Source organism: Penicillium lagena, assembly GCF_028827675.1.
Source record: "Penicillium lagena strain IBT 129212 chromosome Unknown utg000007l_segment0_segment0, whole genome shotgun sequence".
NCBI lineage: Eukaryota > Fungi > Ascomycota > Eurotiomycetes > Eurotiales > Aspergillaceae > Penicillium > Penicillium lagena.
In genome coordinates, this window is record NW_026623228.1 from 1,806,862 (window position 1) to 1,829,474 (window position 22,613).

The 22,613-nt window shown below is 54.5% G+C and overlaps 10 protein-coding genes across 10 annotated transcripts; 5 read left to right on the forward strand and 5 right to left on the reverse strand.

Annotated features, from left to right (window-relative positions):
- Positions 1-315: 315 nt before the first annotated feature.
- N7510_010257 (uncharacterized protein) lies at positions 316-932 on the forward strand (the record flags this gene model as incomplete). The annotated part of the gene is made up of 2 exons (XM_056982182.1): positions 316-472; positions 766-932. 2 exons carry the CDS (start codon positions 316-318, stop codon positions 930-932), a joined length of 324 nt encoding a protein of 107 aa, XP_056830018.1.
- A 737-nt stretch (positions 933-1,669) lies between these two features.
- N7510_010258 (adenine phosphoribosyltransferase APT1) lies at positions 1,670-2,335 on the forward strand (the record flags this gene model as incomplete). Its single annotated transcript, XM_056982183.1, has 2 exons — positions 1,670-2,141; positions 2,190-2,335. The coding sequence occupies 2 exons, from the start codon at positions 1,670-1,672 to the stop codon at positions 2,333-2,335; spliced, it is 618 nt and encodes a 205-aa protein (XP_056830019.1).
- Positions 2,336-2,644: 309 nt separating this feature from the next.
- Positions 2,645-3,391, reverse strand: N7510_010259 (gamma-glutamylcyclotransferase family protein; the record flags this gene model as incomplete). The annotated part of the gene is made up of 1 exon (XM_056982184.1): positions 2,645-3,391. The coding sequence occupies one exon, from the start codon at positions 3,389-3,391 to the stop codon at positions 2,645-2,647; it is 747 nt and encodes a 248-aa protein (XP_056830020.1).
- Positions 3,392-3,543: 152 nt separating this feature from the next.
- On the reverse strand, positions 3,544-6,820 carry N7510_010260 (glycoside hydrolase family 47 protein; the record flags this gene model as incomplete). Its single annotated transcript, XM_056982185.1, has 3 exons — positions 3,544-5,709; positions 5,762-6,653; positions 6,711-6,820. 3 exons carry the CDS (start codon positions 6,818-6,820, stop codon positions 3,544-3,546), a joined length of 3,168 nt encoding a protein of 1,055 aa, XP_056830021.1.
- Positions 6,821-7,125: 305 nt separating this feature from the next.
- On the reverse strand, positions 7,126-8,413 carry N7510_010261 (WD40 repeat domain-containing protein; the record flags this gene model as incomplete). The annotated part of the gene is made up of 5 exons (XM_056982186.1): positions 7,126-7,178; positions 7,229-7,984; positions 8,041-8,121; positions 8,172-8,217; positions 8,270-8,413. 5 exons carry the CDS (start codon positions 8,411-8,413, stop codon positions 7,126-7,128), a joined length of 1,080 nt encoding a protein of 359 aa, XP_056830022.1.
- A 220-nt stretch (positions 8,414-8,633) lies between these two features.
- N7510_010262 (TRAPP complex core subunit BET3) lies at positions 8,634-9,489 on the forward strand (the record flags this gene model as incomplete). Its single annotated transcript, XM_056982187.1, has 4 exons — positions 8,634-8,671; positions 8,826-9,045; positions 9,105-9,296; positions 9,370-9,489. The coding sequence occupies 4 exons, from the start codon at positions 8,634-8,636 to the stop codon at positions 9,487-9,489; spliced, it is 570 nt and encodes a 189-aa protein (XP_056830023.1).
- A 272-nt stretch (positions 9,490-9,761) lies between these two features.
- N7510_010263 (uncharacterized protein) lies at positions 9,762-11,021 on the forward strand (the record flags this gene model as incomplete). The annotated part of the gene is made up of 2 exons (XM_056982188.1): positions 9,762-9,794; positions 10,770-11,021. The coding sequence occupies 2 exons, from the start codon at positions 9,762-9,764 to the stop codon at positions 11,019-11,021; spliced, it is 285 nt and encodes a 94-aa protein (XP_056830024.1).
- Positions 11,022-11,107: 86 nt separating this feature from the next.
- Positions 11,108-13,542, forward strand: somA (putative cAMP-dependent protein kinase pathway protein (Som1); the record flags this gene model as incomplete). Its single annotated transcript, XM_056982189.1, has 4 exons — positions 11,108-11,575; positions 11,626-11,774; positions 11,827-13,069; positions 13,126-13,542. 4 exons carry the CDS (start codon positions 11,108-11,110, stop codon positions 13,540-13,542), a joined length of 2,277 nt encoding a protein of 758 aa, XP_056830025.1.
- A 2,133-nt stretch (positions 13,543-15,675) lies between these two features.
- Positions 15,676-17,612, reverse strand: N7510_010265 (uncharacterized protein; the record flags this gene model as incomplete). Its single annotated transcript, XM_056982190.1, has 5 exons — positions 15,676-16,775; positions 16,829-17,044; positions 17,085-17,140; positions 17,201-17,444; positions 17,516-17,612. The coding sequence occupies 5 exons, from the start codon at positions 17,610-17,612 to the stop codon at positions 15,676-15,678; spliced, it is 1,713 nt and encodes a 570-aa protein (XP_056830026.1).
- Positions 17,613-18,559: 947 nt separating this feature from the next.
- N7510_010266 (RNA-binding protein) lies at positions 18,560-21,483 on the reverse strand (the record flags this gene model as incomplete). Its single annotated transcript, XM_056982191.1, has 7 exons — positions 18,560-18,766; positions 18,823-19,345; positions 19,397-19,540; positions 19,597-19,942; positions 20,260-20,593; positions 20,803-20,877; positions 21,376-21,483. The coding sequence occupies 7 exons, from the start codon at positions 21,481-21,483 to the stop codon at positions 18,560-18,562; spliced, it is 1,737 nt and encodes a 578-aa protein (XP_056830027.1).
- Positions 21,484-22,613: the final 1,130 nt, after the last annotated feature.

Here is a 22,613-nt window from a genome sequence, read left to right on the forward strand (position 1 = left end):
AGTCCTCGCTCGGCGTATCCTGATTTTGTAGCCCTTCTAGCAGTATTTTTCAACGATCTCTAAGCCCTGCCGGGCTAGCTCAATCGGTAGAGCGTGAGACTCTTAATCTCAAGGCTGCGGGTTCGACCCCCGCGTTCGGCTATTCCTAAGAACATCTTGAGACCTTTTTTTTGCATTTTCTTTATTTTTTTTTTATTGCACAATATGACCGACCGCGAAGTCAGCCTCGCGCGAAGGCCAAGCAAAGGCTCGACATGCACACCGCGGGGGCGGCGGCATTGACTGGAAATGGAGATGAAGTATGAACAGCCCTAGATGTCCCACTGGACTATACAGATCAAACCTCCAACTCTCCAGCTCGCCAAGATACCCGCCTTCAAGCAGTCATGCGGGAATTCAGGTCTGCTCAACTCCAGTGCGGCGGGAGAAGACTCTATGGTCTACATGGCTGCTTTGGAGCCGAGATTTAAGCGTAAGTTGGACAAAATGGCAGACGGCAAGACATCTATAGTGGCGGCAAGCATGCAAGCTCCGTCTTTTTGCAACGCGTCCGATGCAGCCTCGGGGTAGCTCTGGGCGGCGTGAACCAATTATGTGAATGCATGTTATGCGCACATAAACGAGACCGGTGGTTCCCAGACTGAATGGGTAGAGTGACTAGTGTGCTGAGCCCTCACCAGTATTTCCACTGATAGTAATTGGTATCTTTCCTTAATCGCTCCCAGCGACAACCAGGAGCGAGATTCCATGCATTCTATAATCCAGCGGACTGGCCAGACTTGTCGGACTTGCTCTATACAGTGATGACCCGAAACGTCTCCGCCAGGGCTGCGTTGTCCAAAGCCGAGCCACAGAGCAGCGTGCCACCCGGCCAGAGCTCGATCCAGGGCAACAAGTGTAGCGACAAGACGGACAACCCGGTGACCCCTTGATGTCGGCGCAAAGCGTGAGCGATGCGCTGGAGGGGAGTGTTCTTCGGCATAATGGAACGGAGTCAGAGCCCATAATTTCTGCTGTTGGCACGTTTCAAGCTAACGCAGTGTCCACAGCATGGCTCTATCGCGCATCTGCAGGAGCATGGTGGTTCGGCGCTACACATTTCATGCATGGCAAGCTGCCCCGAGAGGGAAGGTTTACCAGCCGAGCACCCTCGACCGACGCATCGATAGGGCCCTGGACCATAGTCCTAGACCGCTATCGGTTATCAGAAAAAGAAGAAGAACAATAATAATACGACTCTCACTCACAGACAAACTCTTTCTTTCTCTCCCCTCCAAGTGGATCAATGGCTGTCTGTCGATCGCGCCCCGCCGAGTCTGGCCCGCGCAGTTGTCCAGCCTCGGGTTGTGATACGCTCAGATCCCTGCATGTGCGGATTCTAGAAACCGCATGGCGTGACGGTATTGACGATTGGTACACCGCCGATTGATCCCAATGTGTGTGTGAGAGAGAGAGAGTCAGAGCCCGGAATCAGAGAATAGGAGAAGAGAAGGATACCGTACCTCAGGCTAACCGTGGAAGAACGGATGATAAGCTATCGCAGACCGTTACGGTACTGATTTTTCCGCCGTCGCTCACACTTTTTTCGCTCTCCTGCATCCTTTCTGACCCCGCCCTTTTTCCTTCCTTCCGTCTTTTTTTCCTTTCTTTCCTTCTTTCTTCTCTCATCATGTCCACTTCCACCCCCGATGCCACCGCCCAAGTCGCCGGACACGCCGCCGCCCATCCCTCCCCCTCCGCCGAACTCGCCGGTCTTAAAGTAAGGCTGCGCGCTGCCCTGCGCCAGTTCCCGGACTTCCCCTCGCCGGGCATTCTGTTCGAGGATATCCTGCCCATCTTCGCCGACCCAACGCTGCATGAGGCCCTCCTCCGCTCCCTCGAGCTGCACATCCTCGCCTCCTACAATGGCCAGAAGCCCGATGTCGTTGTCGGCCTCGAGGCCCGCGGCTTTCTGATGGGCCCCAGTCTGGCGCTGCGTCTCGGTGCGAGCTTTGTTCCTGTGCGCAAGCAGGGAAAGCTGCCCGGTCCTTGCGAGACGCAGGCCTACGAGAAGGAGTATGGCCAGGATTTCTTCCAGATGCAGGCCGATTCGATCAAGCCCGGCCAGAAGGTCATTGTCGTTGACGATATTATTGCCACTGGTTGGTTTTCCTTGGCTCTCTCTCTATACACGGTACTGATGTGATTAGGTGGTTCCGCCTGTGCCGCCGGCGAACTGATCAAGAAGATGGGCGGCGACCTGCTCGGCTTCATTTTCATTCTCGAGTTGGAATTCCTCAAGGGACGCGACAAGCTGCCGGCACCGGTGTGCACGCTTCTCACGGGCCAAGCCTAGATTTATTTAATACCTCTGCACAAAAAAAGTTTGTTTCTGTCATTGGGACGAACCCGACCGACCGATGAACCCGACCCGAGAGCCCTGAACGATCCCATCCGGAGTGGAGTGGACGGTCTTTTTCCCAGCTCCACATGGAAAAAACCCCGAAAAATCGGAATCCGGCAGGAAAAGAAGGGCAAAACAAAAATATACAAATGATAGACAGTTGATACCTCGGCGATGGATGATGTGTTTCTTGGGTACCTTGCTTTAATGAATGTTATAATCTCGCTAATGCCATCACCACCACCCTTCACTATAGTCCATTCATGTCTCATGAGGAATAAACTTCCTCATCGTGCTTTCCACCCATTGCGCCGGCAATCCCAGCTTTTCACTCTCTCGAACACCCCGATTCATGCGTCCAATGTACTCCGTCTTGGGTGAGCCTTCTCTGACCCGCTCCTCGTCGACATAAACCAGCACGCGGACTGTCGTTTCCTCGCGGGATGGAACAAGCCAACGCACGATCTGCGCATCGGTATACCATTTGTTGTAGCAGCCATCCCCCTGTGCGCGGGGCCGAACAGTCCCGTATCCATCTTGACCCTTCTTAGCCTCCTCAGACGTAGTCTCAGTGGCACATTCCAATCCCTCCAATGACGCCGCATCATGATCCACACCCTCATACATATCCAACTTCTCCTCATCCAGCGGATGCATAGCATATAGCACCCCGTAAACCTCCTCGTCATCCTCATCTTTTTCTGCCTCTTCTGTCAAGGGAACAAAAGCCGACTGCGATCCCACCCGCAGCGCTTTCGGCGGAAGCACATTCGCGTACCCGCGCTGACAGATAAACCAGCGCCAGCGCGGGAGGACGGCAATAGCGAGTGGCTTTGCGGAGTGAGTTGGGTTGTAGACGCAGCGGTGGTGCATTTGGGTCGGGGAGAGGTTGGAGCCGTAGGCGAAATAGAGCGGTCGTTCATTTTTTATTGAAGATGCATCATCTTGGAGCTGGGGATCAGTAGATGCTACTGTTCCGATGGTCTCTGGAGGGTCGGTGAGGTGCATGTCTCTGGGATGTCAGGGAGTTGGAGATGGTAAACCCCGCAGAGGGAGAGTTGCCAGTGTTACATGCATCGAGACACGAAATTGACTGCATATACAGCGTATGTTCTATTTTTTGCTATGTACAAAGCACATTCAAAATGAAAAAAAAACCACTACAGGATATAAACGTTGTTAACCGGCACTCCCTGCGAGTGGATCATGTACCGTCTCCTTATACCGATGCCCGTCGCATGCCGCAGGAGCTCGTACGTCTCGTCTCCTCCGCCAAGCATGATTAAACTAATAGGATGCGGACGCGGAATCCCGCCGGCAGTGATCTGGCTTTCTTCCAGGTGTGGACGAACAAGGAAAGGCTCTGCGCGGACGGCGGCGAGGGTTGCATCATCCATTGAATGACTTGTTGGACCTTCGTCATATGAGACGACGATGACGAGCTTCAGCGCTGAGCGCGATGGCCGGAATGCGGCGATGTTGCGCAGTTTCTCAGAGAAGGTGCAGTCGCCGCGCTTGATGACGAGCACCTCGTGGGTCTGTGCGGCCTCCCGCAGGAGGCGTTCGTGACAGAGTTCGTCGGCGAAGTAGATGGTGGACCATGAGAGACGGCTGAGGGATGGGAGGCGAGTGATCGAAACGGTGGTGGCGTCCTCGACGTCGGGCATTGGAGCTGCTCCGACGCCCGTGGCCATACTGGCCGGTAAACTGAGACGCACCGTGTCCGCTGACGGCTCATCCTGGAAAAAGGACGACATGGAATTGACCAGTGACGAAAGCATAGTTTTCATGGCCGAGTCCGGCCCGGCGTCGACGATGGAGGGGGCGGGTTTGCGCCGCCCGAATTGCGCTTCTCCAGATTCTGGACGTTCTGCCTTAGACTGTTGAGGTCGTGGAGCATTTGAACCATTGCGTCGGCGAGCGGGTTCTGGAAGAACGTCAATGACGAGGTCAAGCATGGAGGTGTCGCGGACTCGGGTGAAGTTGGGATCGGAGGGATCAACGACATCAAACGTGATCTCGCGCGAGAGGTATACCTTCTCATCTTTGCCCAGAGGCACATTGTTGACCACTTGGACCCGGTATGCGTCTTCGTTTCCGTGACGGTTCGTATCATACGGGCCATCCTGGACCATGCTGAGCCTCAGACCACCGATTGTTTTGACAAACACCCCGTCCTGTACTCGTTCCAGCGCGCCTGGCCCTAAATTGACGCTGCCTGGCAAAGACGGAAAAGAGATGTCGAGCGTGGGACGGAGAGTCATTGGCGCACTGGTTGCGTTGAAAGGCACGAGCTGCGGTGGCAGCGTCCATGGGTAGAAGGTGTAGTTGCTTGGGGACGACAGATCGGACACCGACACACTCGGATGATCCGGTGAGTCCTCTAAAATAGGTCCCTCGGCCAGACCTCGCGTCGGCATGAGATCCAAACGGGCCAAGTGGGCGGCATGGAACAAATCAGAACGAGAGGCAGTGGATGAGATACCCAGTGCCAGAGGAGGACTGACCGGACACACGTCAGTCACTTTCCAATCCGGTTGCTCTTGCTGAGAACGGGGCTGGCGCGAGGCCATTGTTCTCTTTGGAATAACGAGCGGATGGCCCTCGGTAGAAAATACCCACGGGGCATCGATGTGATTGAGCGGATGGCCCGGATCGAAAAGCAAAAATAGGTACTTGGCCGTCTCGCCCAGGAAAAAGCTCTCCATCCGGTTGATGAGTTCACCAGTCAGGACATCAAGGATGCCGGCCCAACCGCACTTGGTCCAGCACCGTCGCTTGATGTCGCGAAGTACCATTTCCCCAACGTGTAGATACCAGGGATCTTGAGTGGCCCGGTAGATATAATAGGTGGACTCGATGAATTCGGGCCGACCACCGTACCACCCAAGACCGCCCTCGATGTCGCCCGTAGCCACGTTCCACCGCTCAGGAAGACCGGAGTAACGCGTCCAGATGGCAGTTGCCAGCAGATGCACTTCGATGGCCTCGTCCACCTTACCGGCTAGGGTGAGAAGCCCTGGATAGTAGGCACTGAGGCTGTCGATCCAGAAACCGCGGGTAGCACCGGTGAGGACATCCCCTAGGATAAAATGGGGATATTGATAGCCCTCGCCCCGATACAAATGGCGATTGATGGACTCTTGAGATTCTTCCCAGACATCCAAAAAAGCTTCCGCTGAGTGCTGCTGTTCTTTCAAGGGAGCATAATAATCATCCATAGCCACCCAAGGATTGCTGGAATCGAATGGTTGATGCTCCCCAGCGGACAGAAGGACGTGGGACTTGAACGCATATTCAAAAAAGCTGTCAGTCCCAGCACCAATCTAAAGGGTATATTAGTATCTTAGTTTTTGCGATCTTTGGGGAGAGACATACCCCGGAGTATGGACTCATCCATTTACCCGACTCGGCATCGATTCCAAACCCAATCAGACCAATTACACTTCGACGAACCCAAACCGCCCAAAAAGCCCGTTTTGCTAGATCCTCATATCGGCCATCCCCCGTGAGCCTGCTTAAGACGGTCATCTCGAGCACCAAGCTACCCGCGCCGGCGCTGCATGTCTCCGTAGCCTCGTCCTCTGACTCTTTCTTGGACTTGGGAGAGTTGGTATTCAGAGGAGAGTTCGTGTAGAACGGTACACCATGACGTAGATTCACACGAGGGTATGGAAGGCCCGTCTCGGTATAGAACGCTGGCAGGAGACGATTGGCCAGATCCACCGCGAGTCGAAGAAGTTGACCATCGTAGATCAACCCATTACTCCATGTAATACCGTGGTCTGATTTGGAAAACGAGGTTTTATCCCATGCATTTGCAAAGGCCACTTCATGCTCTGGTGGATCGTAGGTGGTGATGGGGAGGTCGCCCACCGCGAAGAGATGGGCACTGAGAAGGCCACCTAATCCTCGGATGACCGTTTCAAACAGCTGCACCTTGCTATCCAGGTCAAACCCCCTTGACCGCTCTCCTTGACCAGCAGGACCGTCCGACCCGTCTCCATACAATTTGACAAAATCCCGAACTCCATTCTGGAAATGCGACAAGGACTTTTCTCCGTTCTCGGGACTCGACGACAGGATTGCCAGTGTCGATAGGCTGTCAATCAATGTCAATGAATAATTGCCCAGGACATCAGTCAGCGCGCTATCGGTAGTCTGGTTGCGAGTGAGAGGGCCGCAGGTCAATGGGCGCAGTTCGTCTTCGGGGAACGCGTGGGCCCGGTAGTTGTCGAAGCCGTGGTAGAACATCTGTTCCGTTTCTTGCCTGTCCCGGTCAAGGGTCAGATCGGGACTCGGGAGTAGCTCGAGACTTCATTCTCACCTCAACTGTTTAATCTGATGCTCTCGCATGCCCTCGGCCAGGCCCAGCCAGAGCAGCAGTAGCACGGCCCAGACGCCCATCCTCCGCGCCCACCCGCATGGCGTGCGCATCACCAAACAGACACAGGGACCGGGGGCATGAGAAATCGACAATAAGAATGTACCGTTGGTCGTCGACAACCCGGAGCGGGAGTGAAAAGTGGATGGAGAAGGGATGATGCATTACGGCCAGATAAGCGGGTTGATTGCGCATGGACCATCGGATACAGCTTTTTGGTATTATTTGATAGTTGGTTATCGTACAAAACACAACGCCAGATTATTGACTCCTTTCATGCCAGAGAAATCCTCATCAGACCGAACATGGGAATTGACAGCCATCACTAACTCGGTGGACAAGAGTAGACCGCACGTGCTCATTTGCCCAGCTCGCCGAGCATCAAGTTGCGGTCGGACGAGCAAGAGACCACTGGAGAACATTAGCCAAAGTACACCACCGACACACGGACTACTACTCACCGATAGGCTCGTCGTTGGGGGAGAACCGCACGTCGTTGACGGTGCCCTTGTGTCCGGGAAGCTTGTACAGAAGCTTGCCCGTCTTGGCCTCCCACACCACCACGCTTCGATCGCCGCTCCCGGCAGCGATCTTCTCACCCTTGGGATCCCAGCTGGCACGGATGAGATTCTTCTCTAACCCGACAGGCGCGCCGTCGTACGTCTTCACCTGTCGATTGGTCGGGGCGAACGGCCGGATGTCCCAGGTACGAACCGTCGAGTCATGCGAGTTGGACAGGAGAGTCTGCGAGTCCGGAGAAATTTGCAACGAGGTAATGGTGTCTGTGTGTCCTGCCATCGAGTAGACCACCGCCTTCTTTCGAAGATCCCAAACGTGGATGGTGTTGTCAATGCCACCGCTGTAGATCTCGTTGCCGGCCTCGGAGAGGGCCACGGCCGTGATGGGCAGCTCCGTCTCCAGGTATTCCAGAGCATCCTTCTGTCGCGCATCCCAGATGCCGATACACCCATCATCACTGCCACTGACCAGCAGCTCCTGGCCTCTCTTGCTGATGTCGAGACAATTGACGATTTCCTCATGGCCGACATGGCGACGCACTCGCTCGCCAGTCTCTATATCCCAGCTGCCCAGTGTCATATCTGCAGATGCGGAGAAGAGGGCCCTGGAGTCTCGCGACCATTGCAGATCCAACACCGCCCCCCGATGTCCTGTCAATTGGCCGTAATTTTCGCATTGTCCGTAGGTGTTCCATAGCACTATGTCACGCAGAGGGTTGTCAGTTGACGCTATCCAAGGTGTGCGACTGACGTACAGATAGATCGATCCATTGAACCAGACGCAATGTGTTGAGCTGTCGGATCGAACCGAACCGTGAAGACTTCTCCAGAGTGACCTGGGTATTGTTAGCTTCCTGCTGGCCGACTCAACTACCGACGATCCCACCTGTCAATTCCATGATCGGAGCATCCAGCCCGCTGGTGCGAGGCACCTGCAATCCCATGTCAGCCAGACCTCTGCATACTGTGGGGTGGTGTACGCACTGCTTGAACCAGCGTTCCATTTTGCGCCGAGCTCTTGACGACGGCGGTGCCCGCATTGAGACCGGCGTCGGACTTCTTTCGCTTCACCACCTGGCTAGAGGAGCCAAAGTCCTCTTGCGCCGGACGTTTCTCCCCAGACATCATGGCGCTGGCGATTGTAGAGAGAAAGTGTTCAGGTGTTGAGGGCGGAACGAGACCAAGAGGAAGAAAGATGATCCCAACCCACTTGGTATGGGCGGGCGGTGAGCCTGAATTGCCCAACCTTGGGGGGAACTCCTAACCGTATTGACACTCTCTCTTTGCTGGTCTCTGCGGTGGGCGCTTGTTTTGTCGACCGATATTCAGGCGAGTTCCACAAGCAGCCATGTCATCTACGACGAAAGCTTCAAGAATAGGGGAAGAGTACGTGCTCGCGGTTGGCCTGTCTGGACTATGCTAACATATACGGTCTCTTGTAGAATCTGGAAGTCAGTAAGCTGCGGCACCCTTCGTCGTTTTTACCGATTGACCTGGCCATTGCACTGTCATAAAGCTGCGACTGACCATGCCCGTTCAGGACGCGGGTCGATAAAGTCAATGCAGAGCTGGTCACATTAACCTACGGGACAATCGTGGCGCAATTATGCCAGGACTACGATAGCGACTACCAAGAGGTCAACAAGCAACTGGACAAGATGGGCTATAACATCGGCATGCGGCTGATCGAGGACTTCCTGGCTAAATCAGGCGTGGGCCGGTGCGCCAACTTCCGGGAGACGGCCGATATGATTGCCAAGGTGCGCTCCCCGTCAATCCGAAATGGAAACATTGTCTGGTGGCTCACCCTCCACACCAGGTGGGCTTTAAGATCTTCCTGAACGTGACGCCAACCGTCACGAATTGGACGAGCGACAACAACCAGTTCTCGCTCATCTTCGACGAAAACCCGCTGGCCGACTTTGTCGAGCTGCCAGATGACGGGCGCTCGCAGGATGAGCTGTGGTTCTCCAACATCCTGTGCGGCGTTCTGCGCGGCTCACTAGAGATGGTCTGTCCTCTTCACTGACATGTACCCCTGTCACTGATGCTCCCCCGGGTCCGATCGCTGACCCGATTTCCAGGTCCAAATGCAGATCGAGGCGCACTTTGTTAGTGACGTGCTGCGTGGTGACGATACGACGGAGATGCGAGTGTCCCTAGTGCGGTATATCGAGGACGAGATGCCGCCGGAGGAAGAGTAGATAGTGAACCTGTCAACCACACAACGGGCGTTTGGGGTTCTTTATTGGTTATAATTTTTTATTCCTCTTTCCGTTCTTCCGCGTAGGATATATCTCCGTGGTATGGTCGGCTGGTTTTCCAAGACATCACCATTAGGCTTTCTGATCTATCGGCGGGTATGCCCGCCACCCGATGGGTCCAGCAGATGATTATTTTTTTCTCCGATCGAAACCTATCTTGTTCGCCGATTTACCAACTTGTATTTCACCATCGCCATAGTCCCAGGCGACACATGGGAGTGCCCGTTCGGAGAAATCAGATACCTGTACTGTGAAAGAACAATACCTGACAGAATACCTGGGCTGAATATTACCGCTCCACGGGGTTATGCACATGTTCCTAACCGGCCCAAACAAACGGGCCTGTATTGTACTACCGATCGCCCCTCGCCATCTTTCTTCTACAGATCCAAATTCCTTTCCCTCTGCGCTTCTCTTGCCTCGACTCGCCCTCCTTTTCATCATCGCAGCAGCTACATTGATCTCGCCATCCATTGGCTCGATCCCCCCAAATCGCGCGATCCATCTTGCATCCGTGGTCGCTGACAGCCACTTTATCATTGCCCTACATACTTTAGACTCCCGCTGGGATCCATCGCAGGGCCCATCGCAGGTATCAAACCTCCCACCATCTCCTTTGGTTGTCTGATTGTGGTCACGCCCGTGTTTTGATCTTGTTCCTACCATCTTCCCATACCCATTTCCTCTGCTCTGATACTGCCCGTGGTCAATGAGTATCAATCACCTCGGTGCATGCCCAGAAATACGCCCGTCAGCGCCATCCCCAGCCCCGGGTTCCGAACAAGTTAATCCGTTCCGAACAAGCGACCGACTGCGCGCTCTGTCTCTCTCTCTCTCTGCCAGCGGCGTATCTCTCTCCCACCCGCCCGCCCCCCCCGGCCTCCCTCTCATCCTTTCCCCTTCCACTGTGAGATCCACCCTCCCTCTCTCCGACTCATCCCTCCCCAGGACCTTTTCCTTTTCTTTCTTTTCTTTTCCTCCGCTCTTGCATGTTAAATTATTGGGTCTCTTTCTGTTCGTCTCTCCCCCCTCGACCTGGCCCCCGTTCGGGCTGTCAGTGAAGCCCTCAGCCCAACCTCCCCCAGCCTGTGCGCCTCCCGCCTCCTGGTACCTCCGTCATCGCACCCCCAGCCCATCCTATTCACCGCGCATACTCTCTTGCACTCTGATCACTCCGAGCTTTATCTTGCGACCGTCGCTTATCTAAATCATCTATCCAGTCCCAGGCCATCGACGCCCTTCGTGACCGCCCCCGACCTCCGACGGATCCTCCCATTTTTCTCTCGTCGCGCGCTTCGCGGACGAAGCGTCTCGCCCCCGAAATTACCGATCGCGACTCGACGCTTGCGACATCGGACACGACTGTTCACGCCTGTTCCGTCATACTCTTCTTCGAAGCGCTCACCGCTTCTTTCTTTCTCGGTTCCTTCACGTCGCTCCTGTCATTCCACCTGAGGCCTCGTTGCCTGTAAAGGTGGATGCGCGCCGGACTCCGCTACCTCGACCTGAAGAATCTTAACCATAGGCAAGGGTGGCTTCAGTCCCACCGTTCGCCACCATGAACCAGATGAACGTTGCTGGGATGAACCCCGGGGTCGGCGGCCCCGTTGGCGGTGTCCCGATGATCAACAATGGCTCGACAGCTCCTCGTAATGACGGCAACATGAATAACCCCGAGATCATGATCAACAATCTCAACACCTATATCTACGACTATTTCCTTAAACGCGGTTACCACGACTGTGCTCGCGCGCTCGTCCAGGATGAATCCATCAAACTGAACACCGACTCCGGGAAGACCAGTCCGGGCAGTCGCGATGTGAATGGCGTTGACGATATGATGACCGACGGCAAGGATGGCGAGAAGATAAAGATCCCGGATGATCTTCCTCGGCCAAGTCTTCCCAGCGAAGGCCAACAGTCCTCTTTCCTCCTCGACTGGTTTAGTCTCTTCTGGGACTTCTTCTGGGCTCAACGGAAGAAGGGGAACAGCAACGACGTGAGACAGTATCTTCAGCACACCCAGGTATGCTCGTATGCTTCTTACCACGTGGATCAACTCTGACCCTCGTTCAGAATATCATGCGTATGCGGGAACAGCAGCACAACCAGCTGTTGCGGCAGCAACCCTTGATGCCCGGCCAAATGAACCCGATGAACATGCGCCCTCGCAATGGCATGGTCCCCCCTAACCTACAGAAGACAGTGCTCCAGAACAACTCGCTGTAAGTGCTTGATATATGCCTGGGTGATCTAATGCTCATCATTGTCCTACAGATCTCCGCAGCAGATAGCGCAGATGCAGAAGAACCAGCAGATGCAGATCATGCAGCACCAGATGCAACGGGATCAGTCTGATATGGACATGAACGGGCATCGACCACAGTCACCTGCATCTGCTGACAATGCCCCGTCGCCATCGAAACGCCCACGCCTTGAAGGTGGTCCTAATGGCCAGCAGTTGGCACCGAACGGACAACGTCAAGGTCAAGGGATGCCAGGCCAGCCGAACCCGCAAATGGTCATGCAGAATGGCCCCATGGCCCAGAGAGGCATGAACCAGGCCCAGTTCCAGCAGTTCCAAGGACAGCCTGGACAACAGAAGAACATGCAGGTACGCGCCCAAAATTTCTCCTTTCATAATTCTCGCTCAGCATCACCCCAGGGTATGCCGAATGGCGGCTTGATGAACGCCGGTGTCATGCCCAACCAAGATCTTATGCCGATGCCGGACGGCCAAGGAATGTACCCCATGGGTCCTGAGTACTTCGGCGCCAACGGTCAGATGGGCCAGGTCCGACCTGGAATGCAGACGCCTGGCGCTCAGCCCGGCAACCATGCACTCCAGGATTATCAAATGCAACTGATGCTTCTCGAGCAACAGAACAAGCGACGGCTGATGATGGCCCGTCAGGAGCAGGACAACATGACCCGTACTGATGGCCAGCCCCCGATGCCCGGACAGGGACTGCCCCCAGGCACCTCTCCACAGGGTAGTCGAGCCGGTGCGTCCCCGAATCCGAATGATCAGATGAAGCGGGGTACACCGAAGATGCCCCAGAGCGGTCTTCCTGGATCGCCCAGTGCTGGCGACGCCATGGGTCAGAACCGTGGTTCGCCGGGCTCCATGAATCTGAATGGTGGTCAGATGGTTCCGGACATGGCAGGCCAGTTCTTCCCACAGAACATGCGGCCTCCGAGCTCCAACCCGGCGTTTACTGGGGCGCAGATGGGCCAGCCTATTCCCGCGAACGCTGGCCAACGAATGCCGAGCGGAAGCTGGCAGCCGGGCGCCCAGGGTCAGCCTATGGCTCCACAGCAGTCTCCTGTAAACCAGGTTCAGGCGGGTACTCCGCAGGAGCGAGGCGCTATGCCACCTCCTCAAGCACCACCTGTTGCTGGAGCCAACGCTGGCCGTACTCAACCGGCCTCTCCCCAGACCGGTGGCAATGCACCCCCGACGCCCCAGCAGGCCTCCAAGCCCGCGCCCAAGGGCGGCAAGAAGGCCGCGAACGCAAAGGTATGTCGTCTCCTCACACTAATTTTCGAGAGGCTGTTGCTAACATTTTACCCTAGCGACCTAAGGGGAAGAACGCTAACGCGAACGCAGCTGCTGCTACGCCATCCTCAGAGGCGGCGGCAGCAGAGCCGCCTACTCCCCAGACGCCCTCAACGCCCCAGCACCCTCAGTCCTTCAGCAAGACTGGAGCGAACGCGACCACGGGTGCGCAGGCGCCGCCCACCACGGCCGCGGCTCCGCCGCCGATGGTCCACCAACCCCCGGATCAGAGCCAGCAACCCTTCCAAGATCTCAGTATCCCTGATGTTGGCGCCTTCAGCCTCAACTTCAGCCCACTGGAGAACCAGGATCTCCTGGAGAACTTTGATTTCGACACGTTCCTCAATACAGACGCGGACACTGCTGGTTTCGGCTTTGATCCAAATATATCCTACCCGGCGGACGGTGTTGAGACGGGGGCCGACGGCCTGTGAAGGTGTAAAAGTCTTGACGGTTGTTTCTGGTCTTTACTATCCTCCGATATACCCTTGTTATTGTACATTTGATCATCATCGTTGCAGTGTGTTTTTCCGCGCGCGGTCTGTCGATTTCTCGTCTTTTGATTGCTTACCTGGTTATGTGCGCGCGCATGTATCGTGAGATTGGCGTTAGTGTGATGTGCATTTATCCCTCCCTGACCATCTCTCTGCTTTCCCTCGATCTACTCGGCTGGAGCTTCTTTCTGTATTTGAGATTTATAAGTGCACTGTGACCTACGAGTTTTGTTCCTTTTCTTTGTCGTCTCCCCTTTTATTTCTCTTCTTTCTTTCTATTACTATTTATTATTACTTTGGATGTGGTTACTTAATTCTTGCTTCGTCTGCACAAGCACCAAGTTGATATTTCCGGTATAAGTCAAGCTCCTTGTCCAGTCTTTATCGGCTTTTCTCTCTTTGTTTTGCCATTTTCGAACTCATCTTTCTCTTTTCCTTTTTATACTTGCTCGCCCTCTTGACAGAGGTACTAAATACTCCTGAGGAGAGAGCAGATAGGGAGATGGGTGACGCTGGAAAATCTCTGCAAAGCCTCGAGCTTGCTCTGTTATGTGCTGTCCATCGGTGTTGGAATTCGGTGCTTGCCAGCGTTTGTTTACCTTTGCGTTTTGCGTACATCTGTGCGTGGTGTGCGGGAGTGGAGGTGGATTGGATGGGACAGGACCAGGTCCCAAACTGCTCTGTGTCTATCTGTGTTCCTTGATGCTTTTTTTTTGCCATATCTTTCCACACCGTGGATGTTTCCAGTTTTCTTTCTTGGAGCCGAATCCATATGTCCTGGGCCGTTTTTCATTTGATCCATTCAGGACTGCGTAGACAACCTGTCCTTAGACTGTATATTGTGTATATGGTTGACTTTTATTTCATGAGGATAGATAGATTTGGGTGCGTTACGACTATGCAAGGATGGGTCGTCGAGCAAGACCTGCTCTTGGGGGGCTCCATCAAATTCTCAAACTCGAAGATGCAATCAAGACTCTTTCTCATTCAGTCACGTCAAATCGTACAAGTACCCTATTCAAACCATTTCTCTTCTCGTCGTCTTCTCACACCATCGGCTGATGGATTGCAACGTGCGCAACTGTCTGCTGGGCTTTGTGCGCAGAGCAGCACTGCCGCCAGGTGCTGAGCTTCTCGCCTTTGACCAAGACATCGCACTAGAACCCTTATACGGGGAGCGAGTGGGAGTATACTTCAGACCGGGCAGACCGTTCTGCGCGCAATGCTCTATAATAAGCTAACAGTTAGCTGATGCATGCCAATGATCAAATGGGTCTCACCTTCAAGAAGCAGGGTCCAGTTCTAAGCAACCAATGTCCTTCAAGATTTTCTGTAGAGAGCTGTCAGAAGCGGAAAGCGGGAGAACATACAGAGAATTAAGATACTCGAGGACTCTCCACTTACCTAGAATTCTGACTGAGGAAGCTGGGGACACAGATCAGCTGAGCCTATCCGATCCCAAGGAAACATCCCGGCCGCTAGCTCGTTCAGAGAAGAAAGCAGAGCAAACCCCTGCGAAGCAGCAGCAGCAGCAGCAGCAAAAGAGGAAGTAGACGGGCATTGAGCCCTCAATGCTTGATGAGTTGTTGCTGCAGGCTTCTCTCGACGGGGCATATGCCGAGATGCTTCGCTGGACTGGGCCTGCAGTCAATGCAGTCCCAGACTGGCCAGGGAACGATGTGACGGCTTCTGTGGAGGTTGTGGAAAGCATGTTGCGAACAAAAAAGAGGAAAGAGGAAAGGAATTAGAGAGTGTGAGATGACAGAAGTAAACAGATATAAGCACAGAGGAGGAAGGCACGTCAAGCAGTGCCATGATATGGTTGAGCGTCAACACCATCAACTTTATTTGATGGAGTAGAGCTGGGTAATACTTGAGGTCATGTCATCTCTAAAGGACTTTCGACGAAGACTAGAATAATATTATTAATTGGATGGTGGAATCCTAATTTATACCAGAGGAGACCTATCATGGATACCATGCCTTGAGGATTGGCTCTAATCCATACCAGCATACCAATACAGTCAACGAGTGAACAGGGCGATGCTGACAATGAGTGTAAAATATACTGCTTCAGTCAATTTCTGCGAGAACAGAGCTCTTCTCACTGACAGTCTCGAGGTCATCAAACGCACCCAGCATGCTCTTGGTGCTGTTGTCACTGGTGACACGAGGCTTGGTGGGTGTCGCATCGGTAAGATTAGCTGCGGCGGCGGCAGGCTTCCTCACCTTTTCGCTCGACTTCTCAATGCTTGCACTCGTGTGGCACTTGCTCATCGAAGGCGGCGTGCACTTCTTTCCAGACGGTCGGCGCGGTGGTTGGCTCTCATCTTCATTCTCCTTGTTGTCAGACCCCTCCTTCCGGCTCTTGACATTACTGTTGGGACTGACATGCCGTTTGGAAGGCGTGGTTGTTTCCAGCGTGGGATCGGCCGGGGCACTCGATTTCATACTCGACTCAGAGACTTCTCGGGTGCTGGGCTGCGAGATCTCACGCAGAGCTGAACGGGCAGCAGTACTGCTCCGAGCATAGCTTGCAGTGCGGGCGTCAGCGGCAGCCGAGAGCCTCGTACCCATTGGTACGATGGCGGACGAGGAATTCGAGTTGACATGACCATCGGGGAGAGTCTTGTTTGGGCTGAGGGCCTGGATCAGCTGGTGATACTGGTCATCACCCATCGGAGCAATGATGCTGGGCTGCTTGCTGTGTTCGTAGCTGATTCCAGTCATGCTGGAGATCGCACGGCTTCCAGACGAGTTTGATCCGGTGTAGTCGGGCATGGGAACGTCTTCGCGAGATGAACGGGCACCTCGCTGGCGCCAGGTAACTTCAGAGACATAAGGGTCCATCGCAGTCGCGGGTTCCAGGTGCGGCGGCTCGTGGTATCCTCCCCACCGCGGGTCTCGCTGGTAGAGCCACTGCGTCATGGGCATGGGGAAGTCACGGCCGGGAGCCCAGGCGTTATAGACCCTTATTTGGCCGCTTATTTGGCCGCTGGAGTGGCTGCTCTCCGGGGCCATCAATCGACCCTGCTTGCTTGGCGAATGAGCATGAGCATCCTCTGGTTCAAACTCGCTGTATCCATTGGCCGAGCTGTACTTGAAGGCATTCCGAGGTGCCGGAGTCCACATGGACGAATTTGGCCAGGCGATGTTGGAGTATTCCAGCACATCTGATAGATTAATGAGAGAAAAGTAATGGAAGGTAGGTATTCTAGAAGCTTACCAATCGGCGCATGCTGAAACGAGAGCGCAATAGCATCCTTCACCCGTTCGAATGGAGGGTCGCGATGCGGACGAGCGAAGCCTTCAGCAATGACCACTCTGATCCGGCCCTGTGTGTCTTCGGCATTCCAACCTCGCTGTTCGAGTATCTCAGGGTGGAACGGCGGGAATCGCAGGAAGTCTTGGTTGCCATTTCGATCGATGCGCGAGCTGAGGTCTGTCAAATGGATTAGTCTCAGTATGCCAACCTTCCTTACCGAAAGGCTTGCCAATGACATGTGGCCAAGCAGTCCTCTGGCTGAAGATGCTCCCTCTATACCCAAATCAGCATGAGTCCAGCCATAGCCAACAACGCCAAAACGTTGAAACTCACGCAGTGCAAATCCCATCCACAAAGACTCTCGCTTCAAAGAGCAATAGATCATCTGGCTGCATGAGGGATTCGATAAACCGACTGGGTCGTGGCTTCTCCCATGAATGGATTGAGACTCGGAACGGGGCCTCAGGCGGAAGACTCGGGACGAATGTTGTCAGGATGGGCAGCTGGCCGAAATTTCCCTGGGCGGCGTAGTAAGATGATGGGGTGACGATGCTAGGGTTTTGGAGATAAGGTGATTCTATGTATGCCCTTGGTCTTAGTATGAATGATTGGAAGGATGCAGGAATCAGGGTAGCAGGGACAGCCGACCTCTGTCTTTGGTAACGAAGCACTGGGTTTTGAACTCTTGGATGGGGGTCTTGCACGTCTCCGGGAAGAGGAGGACATCCCAGTTTTCGTAACGCATGGTGATAGACCGGGAGAGGAAGATGAAGAGGGAGAAAGACAGAGCCGTAGGGATCAACACCAGAGCCAGTCCCTCCTGCCGGGGAGGTGCGTTGGAGAAGGAAGGAGGGAAGGAAGTATACAGCGAAGACCCAACAGCGTTTATTCATTTATCCCCATTAAAGCAACAGCAGACAAAAGAGGAATCAGAAAGACAGACTGACGCCCACCGTCAAACCAATCACTTACGAACACGGGACAATACGCCTATCCAACAGAACAGGAATCGTGGCTACGACGAGGCCAGCACGAGTCGAATCCAGTTCCTTTCGCCCACACGGGAAAATTGACAGGCACAGTACAATGCAAGAGGGAGAACAAACCACGGCGAAAGAACTGGGAATCGACAAACGCGGGAGGCGCACGAAACAGAGAGCGTGTTGTACAAGTCAAGTCGTCCTCAGCAGTCTAACAGAAAGAAAGAAAGAATGAAAACAGACAATATTCAATTTGACTGCTCGATGGGAAAGGAAAAGACAAAAGGAAAATAGGAGAAGGGAGGGGTGGGGGATATGAAACTTTTCGCAGATGCCTACCCAAGGGAGTATAGGGAGAAAAGCATGAACAATTCAGACGTCCGTTACACGCAAAACACAAAAGGCCCAGGGCGGGAAAACACGAAAGCATCAAGAGAGGGCAACAAGAAAACCGACAACAACCGTACGGATCAGCGGAAATGGGAGAGAAGCTCAGATCTGCTAAAAGGAAAAAGCGCTCACGTAGAACGGAATGCGTAGCACAGGAGAGGAGATGCTCATCAAGAGCTATAGAGCCGAGCCTCGGACAGAAACCAGAGCAAATTTGTTATGACACACAAAGGGAACCATCACTGGGAATGACGCAAACAACTCCTGCTGGTGCTTTCAATTAAAGGGAACGCTTACTGTGGCGAGTGTCAGCCAAGTCCTTTCAGGTGCGATCCGGTGCCGGGCTGCCTGGGTGACTGCTAACCTTCATCGGAGCGAAACCGCCGTACTGGTGAGCCGGGGGCATGCCCATGGAGGGGTACATCGGGGGCGGCGGGGGAGCAGGGCGGTAGGGGCTGCCGGCCGGGCCGGAGTTGTTCTGCGAACGACCCCAGCTCAGACGAACGCGCGAGTTGCCGATGGGGTAGCCCTGCATCTGGTTGATGGCCATCTCGGCAGCGTGGCGCTGGACGAACTGGACGAAACCGCAGCCCTTGCCGGGGGGATCTTGACGTAGGTGATCTCGCCGAAGCCCTGGAAGAACGAGCGAAGCTCATCCTCGGTAACATAGCCAGAGAGACCACCGACAAAGACCGTGGTGTTGTTGGGATCGGTGAACTGGTTCATGGGCTGGGGAGCGCCGTAGAAGCCCATCGGGGGACCGCCCATGGGAGGGTACATGCCAGCGGGGCCGGGCATACCACCCATGCCACCTTGGCCACCGCCAAGAGCCGGGCCCTTGTTCTTCGGGGTCGCGGTGGAGATGCGCATGGGGCGGTTGCCGCAGTAGACACCCTGCATTTCGGTGAGGGCGCGCTGCTGGTCGTTCTCGTCGGAGAAGCGGACGAATCCATAGCCACGGGACATGCCGCTGATGGGGTCGGTCATGATCTTGGCGGACTTGCAGGACGGGAAGCGGCTCTGGAAGAGCGAAACGAGGACGTATTCGTTAACCTCCGGGCCGAGATCACCAACAAAGATGGAGTACTCGGGGCCACGGTCATCGCGGCTAGAAGGTGGGTTAGTATTTTACATGGGATAGGATCAAGAGTATGCTCACCTGCGGTCGGCAAGACCGCCGCCAGTCGCCCAGTTCAGCTTGAAGACCCGGTTGGTGTTGGGCATGGGGGTGCCGTTCAGAGAAAGGGCCTTGGCGGCGGCCGCCGCAGAGGCAAAGTCCACGAAGCAGTAGCCAGCATTGCTCCTACTACCAACATTAGGATCATTTGGGACAATTTGAGGAGAGGGGTCCGATCCTACCCAGAGAACTTGTCACGGATCATCTTGACGTTGACCTGCTCACCCATCTGGAACCACAGGTTGCGGATGAAGTTCTCATCAATCCAGGGCTCGAGCTCACCCATCCAGAGAGTGGTCTTGCCATCGGCACCCTGCTGGGGCACGGAGCCAGCGGCCGGCTCACCAGGAGCAGGACCCTGGAAGCCAGCGGCAGCGGGGTCAGTCTGACCGGTCATGGTGGTGTCGGCAGAGGCCGGAGCACCGGCGGCGGCAGCACCACCATCAGCCTGGTTCGGGAAGGAATCGAAGTTCTGGAACGACATTTTGGCGAAGAGATCAAGAAAATCGACGTAAGGATAGAGGGCGACTAAGACTTCGTAGGGTCGTTAAAGGAAAGACCGGCGTAAGATTGAAGAACCCGGAAAAAAACAGACGCGGAGCGTGAGGTTTCCTGCAAAATGTCTATGTTAGAAAAAGATGGGTAGGAACGAAAGAAAATGTTGTGGAGCGGGCTCGTCGGGAACCCCAGCACATTCAAGGCAAAGATCGCAGCGCCAGATCCGAGCTCAGCCGCAGGGTGCATTGTCACGCTGGAAATCGCCTAGGCCAGTCTTCAGGAACACCGTGTATGGGGGCATCGTCGATCGGAGATTTCGAGGGCGATCGCGTCGCCTGGCAACGCACGATTGGGTTGTTCGATTCGAATGCGCGAGACCCATCTCCCCCCCCGTTCCGGCTCGTCGCCCGCTCGCAATCGCCATGCGCACACCGTTTTCGGCCATGTCCATTCCCATATCGGCGCGATTACCACCATCTCCATCTCCGATCCATCGAATTCCTCAAACTCGTGGGACGCATCACGCGACCCGCTGAGAGTGGGTGCTTCCACGATGGCGATGAGTGCAGCAAGACGTGTCCTGAACGGTGGTGGGTGGTGCGCGATTCCGCGACCGGGCGAGCGAAGCGACGGCGCGGTGTTCCTGACGCTGATGATGACTTTGGAAGTGCAGAAGAGCGACTGCGCAGCTGAGAATCGAATCGAACACTGCGATCAAGCTGTTGGGTTGTGTGTGCTGGGCTGGTGGTTGGGGTGTTGCGCCCGCACGCTTGCGATGATGAAGCCAGACAGCGACCGCGGGGGACGAGGGGCAGGAGGGATGATCGGTGGGACAGTGATGAAAAAGACACCGGGAGATGCGACTGAGGATGGGGACGCGAGAGACTCACCCAGATAGAGCTACCGTGGAGATTTCCGCCGAAAGAGACGAGATGCGACGACGAAGGAAGAAGGGCGAGGAGAAGCTAAACAGCAAAGACAAACTCCCGAGCGAAAAAAACGGCAGGACGACAGAAACGAAATCCGCAAACCGTGAATAATGAAACGAGAAAAAGGGAGAGAGGGGTGAGAGAAGGAAAGAGGAAAGAAGAAGAGCAGAAGAAGAGGGGCAGAGAACGGAAATCTCAGGCTGTGACAATACCGTACGCCCGTAATCTAACGATGTATAATCATGGCTGCTGCTCTCCCCATCTCGGTCTCTACTGCGATCTCTCGCCAGGACTGAATCAGACGACTACGACTATTACTTCGTACATACGCTTGGAGCTCGCTAATACTAATGCAAGGATACCTCTCCTGTCGCGGGCCCGAAAGAATCTGACTCGTCACTTTCCTCGATGGATTACCTCAGCCCAGTGCCGTTCGCAGGCTCCAGCTGAAGAGAGGAACAAACGGAACAGACGGACTCCACCACACGCCACGGAACCATGGAAAGACCAAAATCATCAACCCGGGCAGCATACAGAGCCAAGCTTCTGGAAGCAAGGCTTTTGGGTGATGGTTTGTGGGATTTCTCGGGTCATGACAATGCAGTCCACGAAGCAAGGACGCCGTTGTTTGTGCTCCGGCATCGAGATACGTCACGTCACAGGCTTTGGCTCAGCCGGACGGCAGACTCCATCATCGACCAGAACCAGAACCATGGGATTGCGAGAGGGCGTTTAAGCCTGCTTATTGGCTGGGCTGGATGGGCCGAATGGCTCGTATTAGAATTACGGCCCAAGCAGAGATTTCGCACTCCATCTTCAGTTTCTTTTCAACTTCCGTGGAAAGCTGTCAGGATGCTTGACGGCCTGCCGAGATGAGCAAGGGGGTGGTGAGAGGATCAGTTGATCTCCTCTGGTTGCATACGGGCACACCTTGCATGGCTCCCTCAGTAGGTATCCCTCGGTCCCGGTCTGTGCTGGACAACTACCGTGATGACCTGCCCAACACCCGGGAACCATGGAAAGCAGCACCTAGCTGGCCCCAACAACAAACAACAACAACCGATGCTCGGAGAAGCTCCCAGAAACGATGACTGATGCGAGGTATTATTATTCCTCGGCAGGCGGACATAACTAGCCGACCCAGCCCTGGGGCGGAGCAGAGAGTTTGTATCCACTTTCAGGGCTCAGACCATTATTATTAAGTATTGTGATAGTTATGAGTGCATCGATTGGAATATATTAATATTCACACAGTCATGTATGAAAGGACTGTACAGTGATTCGGAGTATTTGCGGCCTACTACAAAGCTTATACAAAGACCAGATGGTTCTAGTAATTGCACGCAACATTGTTTTGTCTATTGACATCATGTGATTGGCCTGGAAGTATACTGAGACAAATCTAGCATTTCCCAGTTTAGGCAAGATGCTGTGCTAGAGCCATGGGCATTCTGTTTGATTGGCTCCTACACAACAGAGAGCCTCACATTCCGGTGACGAATCATCGTTCTGGCCCTAGATCCCCGGTGGGTGGCGATACAGGTATATGATCTTTCTTTAATGTACCCCCTCGGCATCAAAAGTGGCCTAGAAGGAGTATACAGCCATGCGAGTACCTCGACCAGACGTGGAAAAGACCACAGAGCTCCCTGTCGATGCATCGTTAGTTAAGAGGGTTCGCCAGATTCTGGACGACTTTGATACCACACCCCAGCGATCATCGGAGCTTGGGGACTGACATGTACCCAGCGAGGCTAATTAGCTACTTATAG